General features: G+C 41.6%; 1 protein-coding gene and 1 long non-coding RNA gene across 2 annotated transcripts in view; one reads left to right on the forward strand and one right to left on the reverse strand.

Moving 5' to 3' along the window:
• LOC144752172 (uncharacterized) overlaps positions 1–20,610 on the forward strand; it is a 993,171-nt gene that overhangs the window by 112,418 nt on the left and 860,143 nt on the right. The window lies entirely within an intron of this gene.
• The window catches only part of LOC144752170 (homeobox protein CDX-4-like), a 396,907-nt gene continuing 394,012 nt past the window's right edge, over positions 17,716–20,610 (reverse strand). Inside the window, exon 3 of the mRNA XM_078640099.1 lies at positions 17,716–17,922. Coding sequence (XP_078496225.1) covers positions 17,716–17,922 — 207 coding nt within the window. The remainder of the gene's footprint in view (positions 17,923–20,610) is intronic.

The following is a 20,610-nucleotide window of genomic DNA, read 5'->3' on the forward strand; positions in this document are numbered from 1 at the left end:
AACAGAGTTCATTCTTCGTATAATTTGAAAAGCTGGTATGGCGCTCGGGAAAACAGGATGAAATAATGAAGTTTGCAGAGTTTTTAATAAATGATAGTGATCCTTGCCGAGTGGGGGCAGGATTAATGGTGGATAACTGGAACTATATTACTTCATCTTTGGTTGAAGAATTTACAGCACAAAATCATGCAAAAGTGAACCCATCATTGGCAACACGTAATAAATGGTATTCAATTAAGTTACTTTAACTAAAACAGTTGCTTAATAGAGCTGTATGGGTAGCTCTTTCTCATAGATATCGTCAATCTTACCATGCGCTTAAGGATAAACTGCTGTCCCTTAGAAGGTCAAATAGACATGAAGTGTGGTTGGCAAAATCATTTTACAAAACAGGGCTATGGCATAGATTATTACATTACACCAGCACAAGATAGCAGTGAGTCTAAAAATAAGAAAATATGTGCCTTGAGTATGTATCTGAATATAAACAAGTGATAGAAAAGATCTACCCGTGGAACATCATCTACGTGTATGAGTTCCCATCAGTCAACTCATGAGACCGCCCTTCATCATTTGGGGACCTTCACACTTTGGAGAGTCAAGTATCCACAATAGATTGGCAGATGTTATAAGCCTAATCTATATCAAACATAGAGGGAAGGCGTGTCTATGTGTGGAGGTGACTGAGTAGCAGTGCAGAAAAAAGTGAAAGTGAATAAATGAACATAAAGAAAAGTAACTGTTAAGATTGGGTATGGACAAGGGAAAAAAACCATTTATTCTATACCCCTTCAGTCCCAAAGTATAAAAATCAGTGCAATAGTAGTATAACCAAATAACTACTACTAGGGAGTATCTTAGGTCGACATGTTTCTGCAGACTGTTGGAGCCAGGTGGTCTCCTGCTGCTTCTTCAGGACCATTATATGCTACTGCTTTAAAGAGAGAAATTAATATCACCTTAGACGTGATCTGTTACCCTCTTCCTGACTTTATAGGTACAATCATCCATGGTGGGAAACCAGATACATACAGAAGAAACAAAAGAAACACATATGGCACCATTATTATATGCCTGAATTATAAAGTTAATACAATTCCATTCGTTGGCTAATATGTTAAAAGCCAGTACTGACAGTCTAGGCTTATCAAAGTCTTGTCCTGCTCACTCACCTTTTTGGCAGGAAGGAAAAACCCCACCTCACCTGGCTTCAGCTCAGGTACATGGTGCACCGCTCTGGCAGAGGGAATAAAAAATGTATTTACACTAAGGAAATACACAACCAATGAACTGCAATGATTGATCTGTCTAAAAGCAACCAACCAGTCAATACCAATTATTTTTCATATATCAAAATGCAGCCAAATAATTTCGTTAGTTGTCACCAAGTGATCTGTATTATGACAAATAGCTGGTTGAGAGACAATCCTTAATAGCGGGATAGTTCGTATTTAGAGAACAGCTTGTTCACAAAATTCACCGTTCCTTTTTAGAGGCCCCACTCATGGATATTAAGCTTGCCAAGTTCTACTCAAGTTGTCGGTAACAAAATATAATCTAGCATGCTCCCGTAATGTTTAGATTAAAGTTATTAGGTGATAGCAGCTCTTAAGCCCAGTAAGACTGAGCGACTAAGTCGGCCTATTCGCGCTATTTCACCCATCGGCGAAGGCATGCAGAATGATGGGCATACCGGCGCTATGTCAACAAAAAGGCCGCTGAATGCTGTGCACTAACCTCTCCGTCAGCCTATTCGCGCTACTTCACATATCGGCGAAGCCGTGCGGAGTGATAGGCATATTAGCGCTATGTCGACAGCCCACCGAAAAGAACGTGCTGAGTTACAAGCCCGCTGAATGCTGTGCACTAACCTCTCCGTCGGTACCCCGGACGTCCCTCTGGGCTGTCTATTGGGGAGGTACCGACGTGAAGAGGAATCGCCATTTTGATTATTTCCGAGGGCGGCGTCGCGTCAGCGTATGACGTCATTAAAGCGTGCCACTATCGGAAAGCCGGGTAATGTAGTTTAATGGGCCGACTTTGAAGTTTTCGCAACAAAAATGCTTTATTCACTGCGATAGTCGACTGATGTCACAACTCATGACGATTAAACGATCATGCAGGCGCCACCCCTCTTGACTCAGGACTCTACGTATATATTAACCCCTTAAAACTAATTCAGAAACTGGTGAGATCATAACAGAATAACAGTTGGAGGGGGACTATGACCCAGCTGCAACAGAGTAATGATAGTAAATAACTCGGTGGCATCAATATGCTAAGACTCTGACAGTGTGTCTCAGTGTGTTTTGGTCTCGTGTGTGTGTCCGGATATCATATACATGTCAAAGGCAGATAAACCCAGTACGATGATAATAAGGCTAACACGAAAATCATTTACAGTGACATCCAAGGGATGTCTTCGTTTAGCCCTATTTTATCTGTCTTCATCCTGAACACCCATTTTTGTTCACACTTGAACAAAAAAGTTGAGGTATCAACTCCGGATGGAATCAGTGGTTGATCCAGAACTGTCCATCGGAGATCATTTGGTTGGTGTCCCATCGCTAAAAAATGGTTAGTTAGTTTAGTTGCTTGTTTAGAACACCTAACCGTGCTCTTATGTTCCGAAATCCTCACCTTGATTTTTCTAGTTTTCATCCCTATATATTTCTTATTACAGGGGCAGGTGATCAGATAAATCAGGTTCATACTATTACAGTTAGTAAACCTTCTTAACTGCCAGGGGCGGTCTGTGCCTATGTCGATGTTCAAGGTCTTGGCAGTCTGTGGGCAGGCAGCACAGCTGCCACATGGATAATGACCAGTGACAGCTGGCATGTCCCAGAGGGTCCCTACAGCTCGAGGGGTGATGTCTTTGGGTCTGGTATGGATACGTTGGTCTCTCAGACTCTTTCCCCTTTTAAAGGCAAACAAAGGAGGTGGTAGTATATCTGTGCCCGTGCTAAGAATTCTCCAGTGTTTTTTCACAATCTTCTGGATTTGATTGGATTGTGTGCAAAAAGTGTTAACACACGTAATCCGTTCTTGTTTTGGCTTAGGGGGCAGAATCTCAAGCAAACTCTCCCTATTATTGTTGGAGGCTCTTTTCTTGGCAGCACGGATGAGATGTTTAGGATAGTGTTTATCTTCTAAATTGGCCGCCAAAGTTTTAGAGTGGGCCTCAAACGCAGGCTTAGTGGAGCAATTCCTCTGAATCCGGAGAAATTGCCCATAGGGCAAATTGTCCCTCAAGGCCTTGGGGTGACAACTTCTGTAGTCCAAAAGCGCATTCTTCGCTAAAGGTTTTCGATATAGTTCCGACTGGAGGCCAGTGGGGGTTGATGTAATCAATAGATCCAGGAAGGCCAATTGTTGCTTATCAAATTCCATGGTAAACCTGAGAAAACGATTTCTCTCATTCAGCCAAGTGAAAAAATGCTGTAGGTCCTCGACCGTCCCACGCCACACCACCAAGACATCGTCTATATATCTTTTCCACAATCGCAGACTCCCTAGATGTGGATTGGTGTCTGCGAAAATGTGGTCTCCCTCAAATTTGTGTACATACAGGTTAGCGAGACTTGGAGCAAAAACGCTGCCCATACTGGTCCCGCTAACCTGCAGGTAGATGGAATCCTCATACTGAAAAAAGTTTTCAGTCATGGCCACAGTGGCCAAGGTCATAATTAATCTAACCGGTGTAATGGAATTCAGATCTCTCTCTGATAAAAGTCCTTCTATAACCTCCAACGTCTCAGTCTGGGGGATGGACGTATACAAACTTTCGACGTCAAAAGACACCAAGATGTCCAGATCTTTGTCGAACTCAATGTCGGGTATGATTCTGAGGACATCTTTGGGAATTTGACTAGTAATTGCAGTGTTTACTGCCAATTTTGCGGCACACCACCAGTACTGAGAATTTCCTAACAATCATGGCCACAAACCCTGGGTTAGCTTTTGATGAAGCTGAGGTACAGTCAATCCTAGCGGATAACCCAAGCATGTTAGAATTAATCCCCACAGTACAAATAAATAGCACCGATGAATGGGCGAAAGTGTTGATACTGAAGAAGAACCAACAAAGAGTCTGTGCGCATGGGATATGTATGGCAGAATATTTACGGGAGAACTGTGCTCCGAGTGGACTAATTGTTACAAATGCCCCACGTTTGTTTCTTGACGACAAAGATTTCCTAAGGGATTGGTACTTGATAGCCTGGAAATGCACCCGTGATTGGCTGGTGCTGATTATTAAGACCGCCAAAAAAACGGCTGATAAAATCTTAGTGGATATTCAGACCTTGGAAGGCCCACTCCGAACAACCATTTCAGGCATAGCCTTCACTAAAGGCCAGGACGAGGGAAACAAAGTAAGCAAAGAGTTTAGAGACTCCATACTTTTCAACAAACTTGAAAAATGTAAAAAAGACCTTGCAAAATTTTCAACAGAAAAGGTGTCCCCCCTACACGAGTGATACATACACACCAACGCCATTTAATAAAAATGGACATAAAGGGGGATCCACGTATGGCACATCCAGCTCTGAGGATGGGTCTACTGACTCTGATTCTTCGGACCATACCAGCACACCTAATAACAACAGAGGTAGAGGCAACCGTAGGGGAAACTGGAGAGGCCAAAACCAACATGGTGGTTACCCTCAATTTCCACCGTGGTGGCAACCTGCGCCATGGGGTCCTCCCATGTATCCTCCTATTGGTGGACCTTTTGGCCAACAGCCATACCATGAATACAATCAACAGCCTTTTTTAGGACAGGGCAAGGTCAATGGGACGACGGAGAGCACAGCAACAAGAGCAAGTGCGTTGGAATCTTCCCCCTCGGACAATGGATCTGAGGAAGGGGAAAAAGATACCTCAGGAGCAGCCGGGGACATCAGGAGCTCAAACATTGTAATCAATTTGAGCTCGTACACTCTCACTGACATGGAAGAACATGTCCTGAATAAAGGTCTGGGATTCGTAACTACGAACAGAGGGGATACTTTCCTTGCCCAGATTGAAATGGGCAAATTCTTTCGTAAGATCAGATTACACTATCTGTTTGCTAACAAACCTGATCACAATTTGATGACCTCATCCTTTGATGGCAATACAGGTTTGAAAAAACCTTCTACATTTAATCCTACAACTGTAGGTCTCCCACCTAAGGTGGCTGCCTTTGAGGAAGCAGTAGACCATGATCTTAGGGAGTTTTATCAACATCAACAGCGTCCTTTTATCAATATGTCTAAAAGAGAACAAGAAGCAGTAAGATCACTGACTAACAACGAGTCAGTAATAGTGAAGCCCGCAGATAAAGGCGGGGCAATAGTCCTGCTGGACACTTGCACTTACCGCCAAGAGTGTTTACGACAGCTTAATAATACCAGAGCTTATCGGAAACTCACTAGTGACCCCACTGAGAGATTAACAACAGCGATTGGGCACATAGTAGAAGAAGCATTGTCTGAGGGATGGGTGACCCAGAAAGAAGCTCAATATCTATGTACTGCTAACCCCAAGATGCCTTATTTGCATACACTACCAAAAGTGCATAAGGCACGAAGACCACCTCCGGGTCGCCCAATAATATCAGGCATAGGTTCACTTTTAGAACCTTTATCAACTTTTGTTGACTTTTTTTGCAACCCTTAGTTAGGGAAATGCCTACATATTTGAAGGACACCAAAGATGTCCTCAGAATCATACCCGACATTGAGTTCGACAAAGATCTTGACATCTTGGTGTCTTTTGACGTCGAAAGTTTGTATACGTCCATCCCCCAGACTGAGACGTTGGAGGTTATAGAAGGACTTTTATCAGAGAGAGATCTGAATTCCATTACACCGGTTAGATTAATTATGACCTTGGCCACTGTGGCCATGACTGAAAACTTTTTTCAGTATGAGGATTCCATCTACCTGCAGGTTAGCGGGACCAGTATGGGCAGCGTTTTTGCTCCAAGTCTTGCTAACCTGTATGTACACAAATTTGAGGGAGACCACATTTTCGCAGACACCAATCCACATCTAGGGAGTCTGCGATTGTGGAAAAGAAATATAGACGATGTCTTGGTGGTGTGGCGTGGGACGGTCGAGGACCTACAGCATTTTTTCACTTGGCTGAATGAGAGAAATCGTTTTCTCAGGTTTACCATGGAATTTGATAAGCAACAATTGGCCTTCCTGGATCTATTGATTACATCAACCCCCACTGGCCTCCAGTCGGAACTATATCGAAAACCTTTAGCGAAGAATGCGCTTTTGGACTACAGAAGTTGTCACCCCAAGGCTTTGAGGGACAATTTGCCCTATGGGCAATTTCTCCAGATTCAGAGGAATTGCTCCACTAAGCCTGCGTTTGAGGCCCACTCTAAAACTTTGGCGGCCAATTTAGCAGATAAACACTAACTACCCTAAACATCTCATCCGTGCTGCCAAGAAAAGAGCCTCCAACAATAATAGGGAGAGTTTGCTTGAGATTCTGCCCCCTAAGCCAAAACAAGAACGGATTACGTGCGTTAACACTTTTTGCACACAATCCAATCAAATCCAGAAGATTGTGAAAAAACACTGGAGAATTCTTAGCACGGGCACAGATATACTACCACCTCCTTTGTTTGCCTTTAAAAGGGGAAAGAGTCTGAGAGACCAACTTATCCAGACCCAAAGACATCACCCCTCGAGCTGTAGGGACCCTCTGGGACATGCCAGCTGTCACTGGTCATTATCCATGTGGCAGCTGTGCTGCCTGCCCAAAGACTGCCAAGACCTTGAACATCGACATAGGCACAGACCGCCCCTGGCAGTTAAGAAGGTTTACTAACTGTAATAGTATGAACCTGATTTATCTGATCACCTGCCCCTGTAATAAGAAATATATAGGGATGACAACTAGAACAAGCACTGGCGTTGCCAATAGGTCTCGCAGTAGGAAAGTTTGAGCTATTGGTTTTCTAAATGACATTTTATTTTTTTGTTTTGTGATTTACAATGCCCATACTTTTAACTTTTCGCATTAGGAAAGTTTGAGCGATTGGTATTGTAAAAGACACTTTTTTAATTCATGCTGTGCGGGGCCAAGGCCGCGAGCAGAGGCCGGGGAGGAGTCTATCGCAGGATTTTTATCGCAACAGCATCAAAGACAGATGCGGCTAGCCTGAAATGTCACAGGCTTAGACCTCACCAGCGTGAGCGGTCATTGGATTTCATGAGGAGGGCTGCTGGACCGAAAAGTCACGATATATATCGAATCATCACGGACAGCTCCTGATATCCATGTTACAATATAAAATGAGTTACCCGTTGGGATCAATTATTAGTCGCCTAAAAGCCATAGCTCTTTCGGTGCTAGTCCTTGGGGATAAAACAAAAAGCCTTCGATGTAAAACTTATAGAGCTGCCTCTAGGCGCTGCCTTTTGCACCCACACGCTCTATGAACCCTTACAGTTAAAATGAACACCGACTGCTGTATGTCGGCTTAAAATCCCGCCAGAGGCTCACAGTCCAGAAGCATGCAATGACAAATGTACATTGTGTAGGTGTAATATGAATGTATGCGTCCCTCGTCATTGAGCTCCATAAACGGCTTAAGTCACACTGGCAAAGATGTTTAAAATTATAGTCAATAAAGTGGACTTGTGAGCCTCAGACTTAAAATATCAACACTTTGTAACCTTCAACAATACGTATGTAAATAAACAAACTGTTAACGTACTAAGAAATGGAGCAAAGAGGTAAAATGCTAGTGGAGAACATCACGAAACAAGAGCGGCCGGGAAACTGAAAGTACGGCCCGCCACCGGCCAGCCATGAATAATTAGGGGAGGAGATGTACTGTGCGGCCGCGATGCGCGCTCTGTGCTGGGGGAGGGCCATTAGCCTGTAAGAACTCGCGGCAAGATCAACTGAAGGGTGGGAGGGACATTGGGGAACAGATGGCCATGAAAGTTTATGGGCCAAAAGCGCGTGCCTGTGGCCACGTGAACTCGAAGAAAACCGCACGAAAAAAGCGGTGGTTTCACGAGGATTTTGAGCACTTGAATTCTCGCCATTTCCCATTCCTTCGGAATGGAAAAGGCGAGACCTAAAGATCAAGGTGAGGATTTCGGAACATAAGAGCACGGTTAGGTGTTCTAAACAAGCAACTAAACTAACTAACCATTTTTTAGCGATGGGACACCAACCAAATGATCTCCGATGGACAGTTCTGGATCAACCACTGATTCCATCCGGAGTTGATACCTCAACTTTTTTGTTTAAGTGTGAACAAAAATGGGTGTTCAGGATGAAGACAGATAAAATAGGGCTAAACGAAGACATCCCTTGGATGTCACTGTAAATGATTTTCGTGTTAGCCTTATTATCATCGTACTGGGTTTATCTGCCTTTGACATGTATATGATATCCGGACACACACACGAGACCAAAACACACTGAGACACACTGTCAGAGTCTTAGCATATTGATGCCACCGAGTTATTTACTATCATTACTCTGTTGCAGCTGGGTCATAGTCCCCCTCCAACTGTTATTCTGTTATGATCTCACCAGTTTCTGAATTAGTTTTAAGGGGTTAATATATACGTAGAGTCCTGAGTCAAGAGGGGTGGCGCCTGCATGATCGTTTAATCGTCATGAGTTGTGACATCAGTCGACTATCGCAGTGAATAAAGCATTTTTGTTGCGAAAACTTCAAAGTCGGCCCATTAAACTACATTACCCGGCTTTCCGATAGTGGCACGCTTTAATGACGTCATACGCTGACGCGACGCCGCCCTCAGAAATAATCAAAATGGCGATTCCTCTTCACGTCGGTACCTCCCCAATAGACAGCCCAGAGGGACGTCCGGGGTACCGACGGAGAGGTTAGTGCACAGCATTCAGCGGGCTTGTAACTCAGCACGTTCTTTTCGGTGGGCTGTCGACATAGCGCTAATATGCCTATCACTCCGCACGGCTTCGCCGATATGTGAAGTAGCGCGAATAGGCTGACGGAGAGGTTAGTGCACAGCATTCAGCGGCCTTTTTGTTGACATAGCGCCGGTATGCCCATCATTCTGCATGCCTTCGCCGATGGGTGAAATAGCGCGAATAGGCCGACTTAGTCGCTCAGTCTTACTGGGCTTAAGAGCTGCTATCACCTAATAACTTTAATCTAAACATTACGGGAGCATGCTAGATTATATTTTGTTAGCGACAACTTGAGTAGAACTTGGCAAGCTAATATCCATGAGTGGGGCCTCTAAAAAGGAACGGTGAATTTTGTGAACAAGCTGTTCTCTAAATTCGAACTATCCCGCTATTAAGGATTGTCTCTCAACCAGCTATTTGTCATAATACAGATCACTTGGTGACAACTAACGAAATTATTTGGCTGCATTTTGATATATGGAAAATAATTGGTATTGACTGGTTGGTTGCTTTTAGACAGATCAATCATTGCAGTTCATTGGTTGTGTATTTCCTTAGTGTAAATACATTTTTTATTCCCTCCGCCAGAGCGGTGCTCCATGTACCTGAGCTGAAGCCAGGTGAGGTGGGGTTTTTCCTTCCTGCCAAAAAGGTGAGTGAGCAGGACAAGACTTTGATAAGCCTAGACTGTCAGTACTGGCTTTTAACATATTAGCCAACGAATGGAATTGTATTAACTTTATAATTCAGGCATATAATAATGGAGCCATATGTGTTTCTTTTGTTTCTTCTGTATGTATCTGGTTTCCCACCTTGGATGATTGTACCTATGAAGTCAGGAAGATGGTAACAGATCACGTCTAAGGTGATATTAATTTCTCTTTTTAAAGCAGTAGCATATAATGGTCCTGAAGAAGCAGCAGGAGACCACCTGGCTCCAACAGTCTGCAGAAACATGTCGACCTAAGATACTCCCTAGTAGTTATTTGGTTATACTACTATTGCACTGATTTTTATACTTTGGGACTGAAGGGGTATAGAATAAATGTTTTTTTTCCCATGTCACTACCCAATCTTAACAGTTACTTTTCTTTATGTTCATTTATTCACTTTCACTTTTTTCTGCACTGCTACTCAGTCATCTCCACACATAGACACGCCTTCCCTCTATGTTTGATATAGATTAGGCTTACAAGATCTGCCAATCTATTGTGGATACTTGACTCTCCAAAGTGTGAAGGTCCCCAAATGATGAAGGGCGGTCTCGTGAGTTTACTGAAGGGAACTCATACACGTAGATGATGTTCCACGGGTAGATCTTTTCTATCACTTGTTTATATCCAGATACATACTCAAGGCACATATTTTCTTATGTTTAGACTCACTGCTATCTTGCGTTGGTGTAATGACGTTGTTGGGGGTTATAGCAGTTCTTGGGTCTGTAAACTTCCCCTAGGACCCTCCACTCCCAGTGTTTTTGTTGTTATAGATTATTACATGCCTCTAAATGAAACAATTCAAAAACATTTTGGGATATCATTAACAAACCCGAAATGGGAGGCAATAGGGCCTATAGTATTAATATCACGGAGGACTATTTGGTTAGGTATATTACCAACTTCTTTGGTGTGTGTGATTCCGACGCAAGTAGGCCAGATTTTAGTTACCACTCTGTGAAAAACAGTAAGTCTACACAGAGGAAATTGGCAGCTTTATTCCAGAGAATGATCTGGATTGTATAAGCAATATTAAAATAGTCAATCTTTTGCGATTTCTTAGATCAAATGGGGCTCTGGCACCAATGGACTCCCTAATGTCATATTCCATGCCAATGCTGTTATGTGGGCAGAAGTGTTGACTGCAGGATTTAATGAGGTGCCAGCATTGAATATTGTTCCTGTGTCCTGGCAAGATAACATTATATAACCAGTTTTTAAAAGTGATCCTGTTGACAAGCCTGTCAATTATCAGCTAATTGCCTTAACCAATGTAGATAATAAGGTAAGGTCTTTGCCTCTAATTTATTGATTGACTTGAAAAATTGAGCAACTCTGCAAGAAATAATTCCAACCAACCAGACAGGATTTTGCATGGGCCAATCTACTATTACCAATTTGAATGCCCTTACTTAACTAGAGGAATGGCCAATTTTAAAAACGCAAAACCTATGAATCTGTTTTATAGATTTCAAAGCTGCCTTTGATTCCGAGCCTTGTGTTTTAGTATGGAAATATCTTGCAGAGTGGGGTATTCCCCAAAAGATTTTGGATGCTATAATTCTTCTGTATACCAATACTTGGTTCCGGGTCCAGGTCAAGTTAGGTGATGGTCGTACACTATCTCAAAAAATCAAAACTTATAATGGTCTTAAACAAAGCTGCGTACTTGCACCTTGCCCTTTTAATCTTTTCATGTCAGACCTAGTACAGCAGTTTGAGTTTGTCAACGCCCATCCTCCGTAACATGCTGAGGTGCATCTTAGCTATTAGCAATACGCTGATGATACCATTCTTTTGAGTCACACTCCAATAGGGCTACAAAGATTGATCAATGCATTTGATGATTATGTATTAGTTAAGAATCTGGAACTGAATGTGAAAAAAAACTAAAATCATGAAAATTGATCCTGCGCAATTTAAGACTGCTTCATGGAGGGCTAGAGGTGAGCCAATTAAAGTGGTGAAAACATATAAATATCTGGGAATTTTATTTGATTAAAGAGTCTCATTCAGAAGCCAATCGTACGAATGTCTCCTTAAAGTTATGGGTGCGAAGCTACATCCAACAATTGCTTGTGACTCGCCTATTACCACGGGTCAAAACGCTAAAAGAATGGATTTATTAGTAATTAAGGCCTACAAGTCATTCTTTGGAATCTCAAGGTCAACTGGCCAAGCGGAAATAAGACTGGAGTTTGGTCTCCAAAGACAATCCATGGTTGCACAAGGATAATTTTTAAAATGTATGTATTCTCTATTCATGTCTGACCCTGACTCTTTAGCAAATTACTGCTGGTGTGAAATAGCTCATTCTACTTACTCATACCTTTGGCGTTCCCATGTCTTATCATGCTTTCATAGTTTTGATTTGCAGACATGGCTTCCTGGAATGACAATGCCCAGCTTTAAACATTTCTTTTTTTAAAGATCAAAAGTAATGCACTTAGTGCAGATAAGGCAGCTTTAGTAGCAAAACCTCATGTCTGGTCTGTGATTAGCTCTTATTAATACCTGCAAATTCAGCCATATTGGAATGCCTATTTTTCGGCCCGCATGAAGGAACCATTTTAAAAATTAAGACTTGCCATATACCCAACTAAAGAAAATAAGTAACCGTGTATTAAGGTTCTGGTGGCGCTGGGGGCCGTTGGGAAGATTAAGCGAGCTATTGCCCAGAGTCACATGGTGCTAGGCTGAGCTGCCGCCGAGGATCGAACCGTGAGCCCCGTGCTCCAGAATCAGATGCTTTGGCTGCTGTGCCACACCTCTCCCAGATCTGGATACGACAATGGCTCAATATAAGAATGTAGATTGTGCAGGTTGTAATTTGAGACCTTTTTACATATTGTGTGTGTGTGTCCTAAACTGCTTAAAATATGCTGTGTATTATTGAAAGCTCTATTTATTAAAGCTACGGTTTGATCAGCCCGCCAGGCTCTTATTTTATGTCCATAAGGTGAATTAATTCCACTGTTATGTCAGATGATACATTTTTTATCAATTGCGGAAACATTCCTGGCATCTGCAGAGTGCAATTAAGGTTATGGGATATTTTAGAAAATATAAGGCTGTTGTTTCTAGGTTATTGGCACTTAGAATGCCTTTGCAGTTTGATTGAATGATCTTATCTTAGGCAATTTTTGTAATCAGCACCTAAAGAGTATATGGAAGCATTTGCTCATTTATTGCTTATTTGCACTTTGACACTTAATAGCTATTTCCACAATGTCATACAATGTCTATAGTGTATATTGTACATCCCCAGGAACCCAACTATCATATGTTATTTGATTTCTGAATTTTTAACAACTGTGATAAAAGAAGTGCAATTGTAGTATCAATATTCTAGTGTGGCATGTAGCCGTAGAAACAACCTTCCTTTTATGTGTGTACATTTATATAATAATTGGTGAATAAAGGATATGGTTTTATTCACGATTTTATTGTTTTTAATTGCAATGATTTTTGTTAATCAAGCAATAAAGAATTACATTACCTCTAGTAAAGGTGGGTCTCTGCCATTAAACATTGTGTTCTTTTCTTATTGGTAGATCTCTCCTCCTGAACTGAGTTTATTCTTGCACCCAGAAATAAAGTATCCTGGTCTGGCTCTGGGGATGATTTCTTTATGTTATGTTGCTGTAGAATCCTAGTGAGAATAAGATTCCTAATACTTGTTGCATGTGTTCTTTGCATTTCTGGTAGGAGTTTGCTCTTACAGCCAGTTGTCTAAATAGGGGTAAACATGTATGCCCTGTCTCCTTAGATGTGCTGCTATTGCTGCTAGACACTTAGTAAACACTCTTGAGGTCTAATGTGGCCATTAAACCTCTTACTTCTAGTTAAGGTATCACCTCTTGTATGGATGTAATTTTGAATATGTGTGTTTTTATGAATTTGTTTATAAGCATGAGGTCTAATTTTAGAAATGCTATGCAATATCCAAATTGGATTCGATTTAAAATCCATTTGTCTGAAGTTATTTTTCTCCAATCCTAAAGGAAATGCTTTATTCTTCCCTCTACAGGTGTTATGTGTAGGTATTGAGGTTCTCTTTGTTTACCTCTCCAAGATGGTTTTTGTGGGAGGTATGTTTGAGTTATTGAGTCACGTGTGTGTGTGGGAGTTGATCCCCCTTTGCTGGGTTGTCCCCTTCCTCTGCCCCTTCTCCGAAAGGGCTGTCGGCTCTGTTGATGGTATTGCTAACTTGGTTGTGTAGTGGTTGCCTGGCTTGTTCCTTGGAAAACTTGATGTGAAGTTCCAGATCGGAAGCTTTCTCTTCCTGTGGGTCCACAAAATGCCCCTGTTCCTTTGCCCAATCCTCTGAACTGCAAGGGGCCATTTGGTATAGGTAGTTTGATTGTCTTTCTTTAGTTGGTTGAGTTTGTCGTCGACCGTACTACCAAAAAGATGCTTCCAATTGAGTGGCATGTTGAGCACGTTGGCCTTCACTTCTGGTTTGCATCCGGAGATTCGTAACACGAGTGTCTTCTTAGAGTGACACCGATTATCACTCCTTGGTAAGCTGTTTCAGCACCATTTTATGCTGACTTTAAACAGGTGTTAGCAATGTTCTTGCCACTGTCCACTAGGTATGCAGCCCTTTTCTTATACTATTCAGGTAGGTGTTTCATTAGCTCCCCAATTTCCTCCTCATGTTGATGTGCATATTGATTAAGGAGTGTGTTTGAATTAGCAATATGCCACTGGTTGGCAGCAGTATGCTCACATTTCCTCCCTAACAGCTACATTATGTTGCTTTCCTTTTCAGGAAGTAGACACAATACTTGATTCAGCTAGAACTGTTCCCTGTATATAGTCTGGATCCTTTGAAGCGTGTTTGTACATTTTTTTCTGCTCTTGAGAGTCACAGTTCGACAAGTAGCCCGCTCTTAAAATGTCTCTCTTCCCTGGACTAAATCACTAGGGAGCATAGGAAGAAACTTGTTTCTGGTCTGTATATATATAAGGGTTTTCAGTAAAAAACACGATTGAGGATTTATTTCCTTTAACTGAAGCCCATATTTATCAGCAGCATGTTTTATAACCTGGTTGTATATGCCTATTTCATCTGGGGTTGAAGGTTTTGAAGGGTAACTGTCAACCCCTTCCTCTGGGTAGTCTATCTCCAGAACCTGCCACCGGTCTGCATATGCATCCTCTGAACCCTGGTATACATTCCCCATTTGTTCTTCCTTTTCCTCATAATAGAACTCTTCTTCCTCCTCTTGAGGCTCTGGTGTGAGAGGAGATTCAATTTTCTCTACTTCTTTCTCTTTTTACTCTTTTGTCTTCAACCCTTTTTGAGGTATGCAGAACCCCATCAGACTTTCGTCGAAGTCTCTCTTCTTTTGAATTAGAGTGGCCGATCTGGCCTCAAGGCGTTTTTGCTTCTGCTTTATCTCTGCCGCCTTTTTCTTGGCATAGAGATTTAATTGTTTTTTCGGTGTCAAAGAGTCCTTCAAAGAGCCCTTCGAAGATGTCTCGGTCATCGAGCTTCATTTGTCTGCTTGTGGCCTTTCTTGTTTCGATGCTGAAGTGTCCTTGCCGAGACCGTCTTTAATTGTTTAGCTCCTCCTGCGTCTCCTTCAAGGATTTCTAGGGGATCTTTATGTCGGGGTGTGCCAGCGGTCATTGTGTTTTTCGAAGCAGAGGTTCCCAACAACAGCCTTGAGTCTGATTTCCGAGACTGTGTGTTTTTTCGAGGATGACGACTTACCTGAGACCTTCGGGATTTCTTTGGCATCAGCTCTTCGATTATCTTCCCTTCGACATTCGATACCGGCTCCTTCACCTTCCTCTGCAACATTGTCCTCTTCCTCGCTGGAGAGACCCAAATCTATTAAGGATGTAGTTGTCTCCTGTCCCTGCATTTTATGATGAGCATGTCTCTGTCTCTCTGTTATCCTTATAGTCTTTGACATGAAGGCCGAGCAAGCATTGCAGTCCTGGCTCCTGTGGTTGACTGGTAGACAGAGGTTGCAGACCGGATGTTTGTCATTCTGCAAGAACTTGTGATTTCAGTTGGTACAAAACTGGAAGGGTGTCTTCTCCACCTAGGCTCTTCAGGGAGCCCTCCAAACGGGCATTCTTTAAGATAGTTCAAGCTTCCGACTACTCCTCTTCTTCAGTGGTATCAATCTGATTTGATTTTTGTTGAACACTTTGGAATTTCTTCCCCAAACTTATTCTTGAGGTTAGAGCTCCTTCAGCAGGCTTGGCGACAAAAGATGGGAGCTCCCGGAGGAGGAGGCACAGCCTCACAGGAAGCACTGAGCACCCAACAACACAAACAAAAAATAGAGAAAGGGCTAAAAAACACAAGAAGAAAAGTTGGAAAATTCGAGACCCAACCACTAGATGGCAGAAAAATGCACAGCATGTGAATCCAGAAAAGATTCACGCTGCAAAACCTTTTGTATGGCTTTCATGTGAAAGGAAAAGCATTGTCAAAATGGACATACCGTATTTAAACATTTGGAAGAATTTAATTCTTCCGAGCAATGTGGCATAACCTGGCCTCTTCACATATTTTCTGGTTTATACTGGTTACTTAGTATATTTGAATAAGGTATTAATTGTGATTTTCTGACACAGAAAAGTTAAGCTCTCAAACCAATGTTTATCTAAAATTTCACGAATCATTTATAAAACAGAAAGAAAACATTTAAAGACATTAGCATGAACAACTCACATAACAGTTGTATAATATATCTACTTTAAGAGGTATATCCATACTTTTAATTTACATTCATGTGTCCAGACATAACCCATTTCAGTCTTAAATATCAAATCCTTTTATACTGGTTTTGTCTCTGTTATACTAAATCTGAACAATCATAAAGATCTACAGGTGTTGCTAGACAAAAAAATAAGACGAGTCCCATGATTGATTTCACCTTACAAAACCAAAAATTTACTTAGGTGTCCTGGATTGAAAGTAGTGTAAAACGTGCGGACGTCCAAGCACATATCTTTAGAAATCAGTCGCTCTCTTTTCAAAGCCGTTGCACAGAGCCATTGTATACGTAGTGTTTTCCTGAGATTGCAAGGTTCTTTTAGGAATAGTGCAGAATTTCTACAATCCATACATTGAAATGCAAACTCCCAGCTCTGTGTCCCATAGCTATATATGGTGTCTAGAAGCTTTCTTTGGAAACCTTATATGGTGCTCTCTTACAGCAGTGTGGGGCATAGCTGGACCACAGACGAAGAGGGAGTACTGCATAATTGTAATGGATCAAAACCAAAAATGTGCTTAGGTGTCCTGGATTAAAAGTAGTGTAAAACGTGTGGACGTCCAGGCACATTTCTTTAGAAATCAGTCGCTCTCTTTTCAAAGTCGTTGCACAGAGCAATTGTATATGTAGTGTTTTCCTGAGATTGCAAGGTTCTTTTAGGAATAGTTCAGAATTTCTACAATCCATACATTGAAATGCAAACTCCCTGCTCTGTGTCCCATAGCTATATATGGTGTCTAGAAGCTTTCTTTGGAACCCTTATATGGTGCTCTCTCACAGCAGTGTGGCGCATAGCTGGACCACAGACGAAGAGGGAGTACTGCATAATTGTAATGGATCAAAACCAAAAATGTGCTTAGGTGTCCTGGATTGAAAGTAGTGTAAAACGTGTGGACGTCCAGGCACATATCCTTAGAAATTAGTCTCTCTCTCTTCAAAGTCGTTGCACAGAGCAATTGTATACGTAGTGTTTTCCTGAGATTGCAAGGTTCTTTTAGGAATAGTGCAGAATTTCTACAATCCATACATTGAAATGCAAACTCCCTGCTCTAAGTGTCCCATAGCTATATATGGTGTCCAGAAGCTTTCTTTGGAACCCTTATATGGTGCTCTCTTACAGCAGTGTGGCGCATAGCTGGACCACAGACGAAGAGGGAGTACTGCATAATTGTAATGGATCAAAACTTCAGTTTCGCAGGAACAAAAAAATAAGAACAGTGCTGGTATTAAAGAGTGATAATTCACTCTTTAACGTTTGCCACCTTTAGAAAAAGAAAACAAGTTGACAGTTTTTTGGCATCCTTTTTAGTGTCCGTTCCCTTTTACTTCCTAGTTCATTGAGAGACCGTAACCAGTCGCATGTTGTCCGTGGGTGGGAAATTGTTCATTACATGTGGTGGCACAGATGATACTTTTGACATTTCTGTTGGGATGGCAGAGCCAGAGTCGCTTTGAACAGATCCTCCACTCCCCTCAAACTGTCCAGTCTTCTTCATCAATTTCCTTTCCTTCGCTCTGCGATTCTGAAACCATATTTTTACCTGTAGTGTGAAGTAGGGGAGACAAATAAATATAACGTTTTCAACATAACTTCATTATTACAGTCTCAAATCAGTTGCCCGTCAGGGGCGTTGTATCAATCAAATCAAATCAAAAATAGCTTGATTCGATTTAGTTTCTAAATCATAAAAGCACAATACTAAACGTTCATTCATTAAGAACATATTTACAAAAGAAAAAATGTCATTGGTAGTTAAGAACAATCGTAGATCATGAACTGTCATAGAATTTTCTATAATTGATTTCGTTTTTAAAATATGAAGCAACAGCTAAAATAGTAATTTCAACATATAAAATTTGCTTCGCCAAGAACGCAGTACGTACTTGTCTCATTCCCATCTTTTTTAAAACGAGTTTTAAAAACCTTTTGCTTGGGTACAAAAAAAACTTGTTGCGATATGTATTCACACGGACAAACGCTTAGTTTTCTCGACAAGTCATTAGTGACAGGGAAGGTCACCAATCTATGAAAGACCCCCAGGCGGAAACGGGTTAGAAGCATCCTCTCATAGATCCCAGGTACATACACTAAATATGGCTGAATAGCATAGCATGATAACATTAGTTGATTCTCCAGTACAGTTTGTTTAACAATCTCCGTAGTAAGTCTATTGGTTTGTAAGTGCAATAAGCAAATTGCTTTTAAAGACTTTCTCGTAACTGCAGTAATACTGTCAGGATTTTCAAAGTATTCTGGATGGCCAATATCACTCGTGAACTTTTGTATATAATTTAACCATGGGATAGAGGACACCTTTGCCAGACCAAAGCAGTCCCTAAACACTTCTCCGTTAAAAATAGTATCCACGGAAGCCCAGACCTTGTGCCACAGTAAAAGCGGTTCAATTTAACCAGATCTGATATATAGGTCAACCGGGGTTCCGAATGACAGACAAAATTAGCCGTTCTATTAGGGACAGCTAACAGGTACTTTGTGAATGGATTTTCTATTAATTGTATGGAGTTTACAACCGTGTACCCCCAAATGCCTGCTCCATACATGGCTGTGGATAGGCATTTAACTTTATATATTAATATTAGTTCGGGTACTGGTCTTCTACCTAATCTTCTGGCAAAATTAGACAAAGCACCAATCGTCCTGGTGAACATCAATTTTCTCGCCCGCACTGCTGGTACCAAGGCCCCCAAGTGGTCAAATTGTATGCCTAGGTATGTAAAACTATTAATACATTCTACTTTTGTGTTGTCAATAAAAATGCCACAACACCTGGCACTGTTTTTACCACACTACATGATAAAAGTTTTAGATATATTCACTTTCAGACCCCTTGCACCCATAAATAAGGTAAAACTCGTTAAAACTTTCTGCAAACCTAATTGAGTACGCACCATTAAAACCGCGTCATCCGCACTTCAATGCAAGCGCAGGTTGTTTATTGATAATGGGAAGGTCCTGATATTGTTCAGTTAACAATTGTCCTAAATCATTAACACATAAAGTAAAAAGAAAAGGGGCCAGCACACAGCCCTGCCTTACACCTTCACTTATAGGAAATTTAGCTGTGCATTCACCCCGCTTTCCAAAACGAACCCTAGCACCCGCATCTTTATGTAGCTGCCTCATAAAAAATATAAGCCGAGGCTCCACACCCATTTCCTTTCATATACTCCACATTTTTTCATGACTTACACAATCAAAAGTGGAGCTGAGGTCAACAAAAGCTAAAAATAATTTACCTTGTTTCGCTAGTTTATATTTACCAATCACAAGGCTTAGATTCAGCCCCTGTTCAATGGTCCCCAGACCCTGGCGGAAACCCTATTGCAATTGAGAAAGAACACCTTTCTCTTCCGCCCAAAACTGTAGCCTATTTAAAATGATGCGACCAATAATTTTAAGAAAAGAGTCCAACAGGGAGATCGGTCGGTAGCAAGCAGGACTATTGCGATCTCCCTTTTTAAATATCGGGACCTCTATAGAATCCGACCACGATGATATCAAACCCTGTTGGGAACAAGCTTTTAAAACGTGAGTAAGTAAAGGACCCCAGAACTGAAGATTAGATTTGTACACGTCCACAGGGACACCATCCGGTCCGGGGGCTTTACCAGCAGCACTTTCATTAAAAGTACATATAACTTCTTGTAGGGTAAAACCTAAATCCAAAGGGGACATACAGGTATATTCATTCGACAGCATAAGATCCTGGTCCATGTTGGCCTGCACTAGCTGCACCTCAATATATAGATTAGTATAATGCTCAACCCATAAAGTTTCACTAATAGCTAATTCTACTGAAGGTGGATCTCTGGGAGCTAGAAAGGGAGCATATCCCAACTTCCAAAAGCTATTATTATCTTTGCGCTCACATGAATCATGCAGGGCTTGCCAGGCCTGTGATCTTAATGTTTCTTTATGTTCCTTAAGAGCCAGCTTACAGGCGCCCCTTGCCAGTTTTCTTTCATATTGACTACTATCCTTCCTATGTAGTACCCTCTTTAAATTAATAGGTGCTTTGGAACAACCTGAGTCAAACCATACATGTTCTTTTATCTTTCTTTCCTTGATTTTCACAGTCAACAGGTCCTTGATCTCTTTCATGATACTACCATATGAGTTTAAAACCTCGAGATCAGCAGCCAAACCATCAAGCCAGACAGACATTATTTGGCTGAAAAACGAGGTTGGATACATTTTTGCCCAACTC

Source organism: Lissotriton helveticus, chromosome 4_2, assembly GCF_964261635.1.
Source record: "Lissotriton helveticus chromosome 4_2, aLisHel1.1, whole genome shotgun sequence".
NCBI lineage: Eukaryota > Metazoa > Chordata > Amphibia > Caudata > Salamandridae > Lissotriton > Lissotriton helveticus.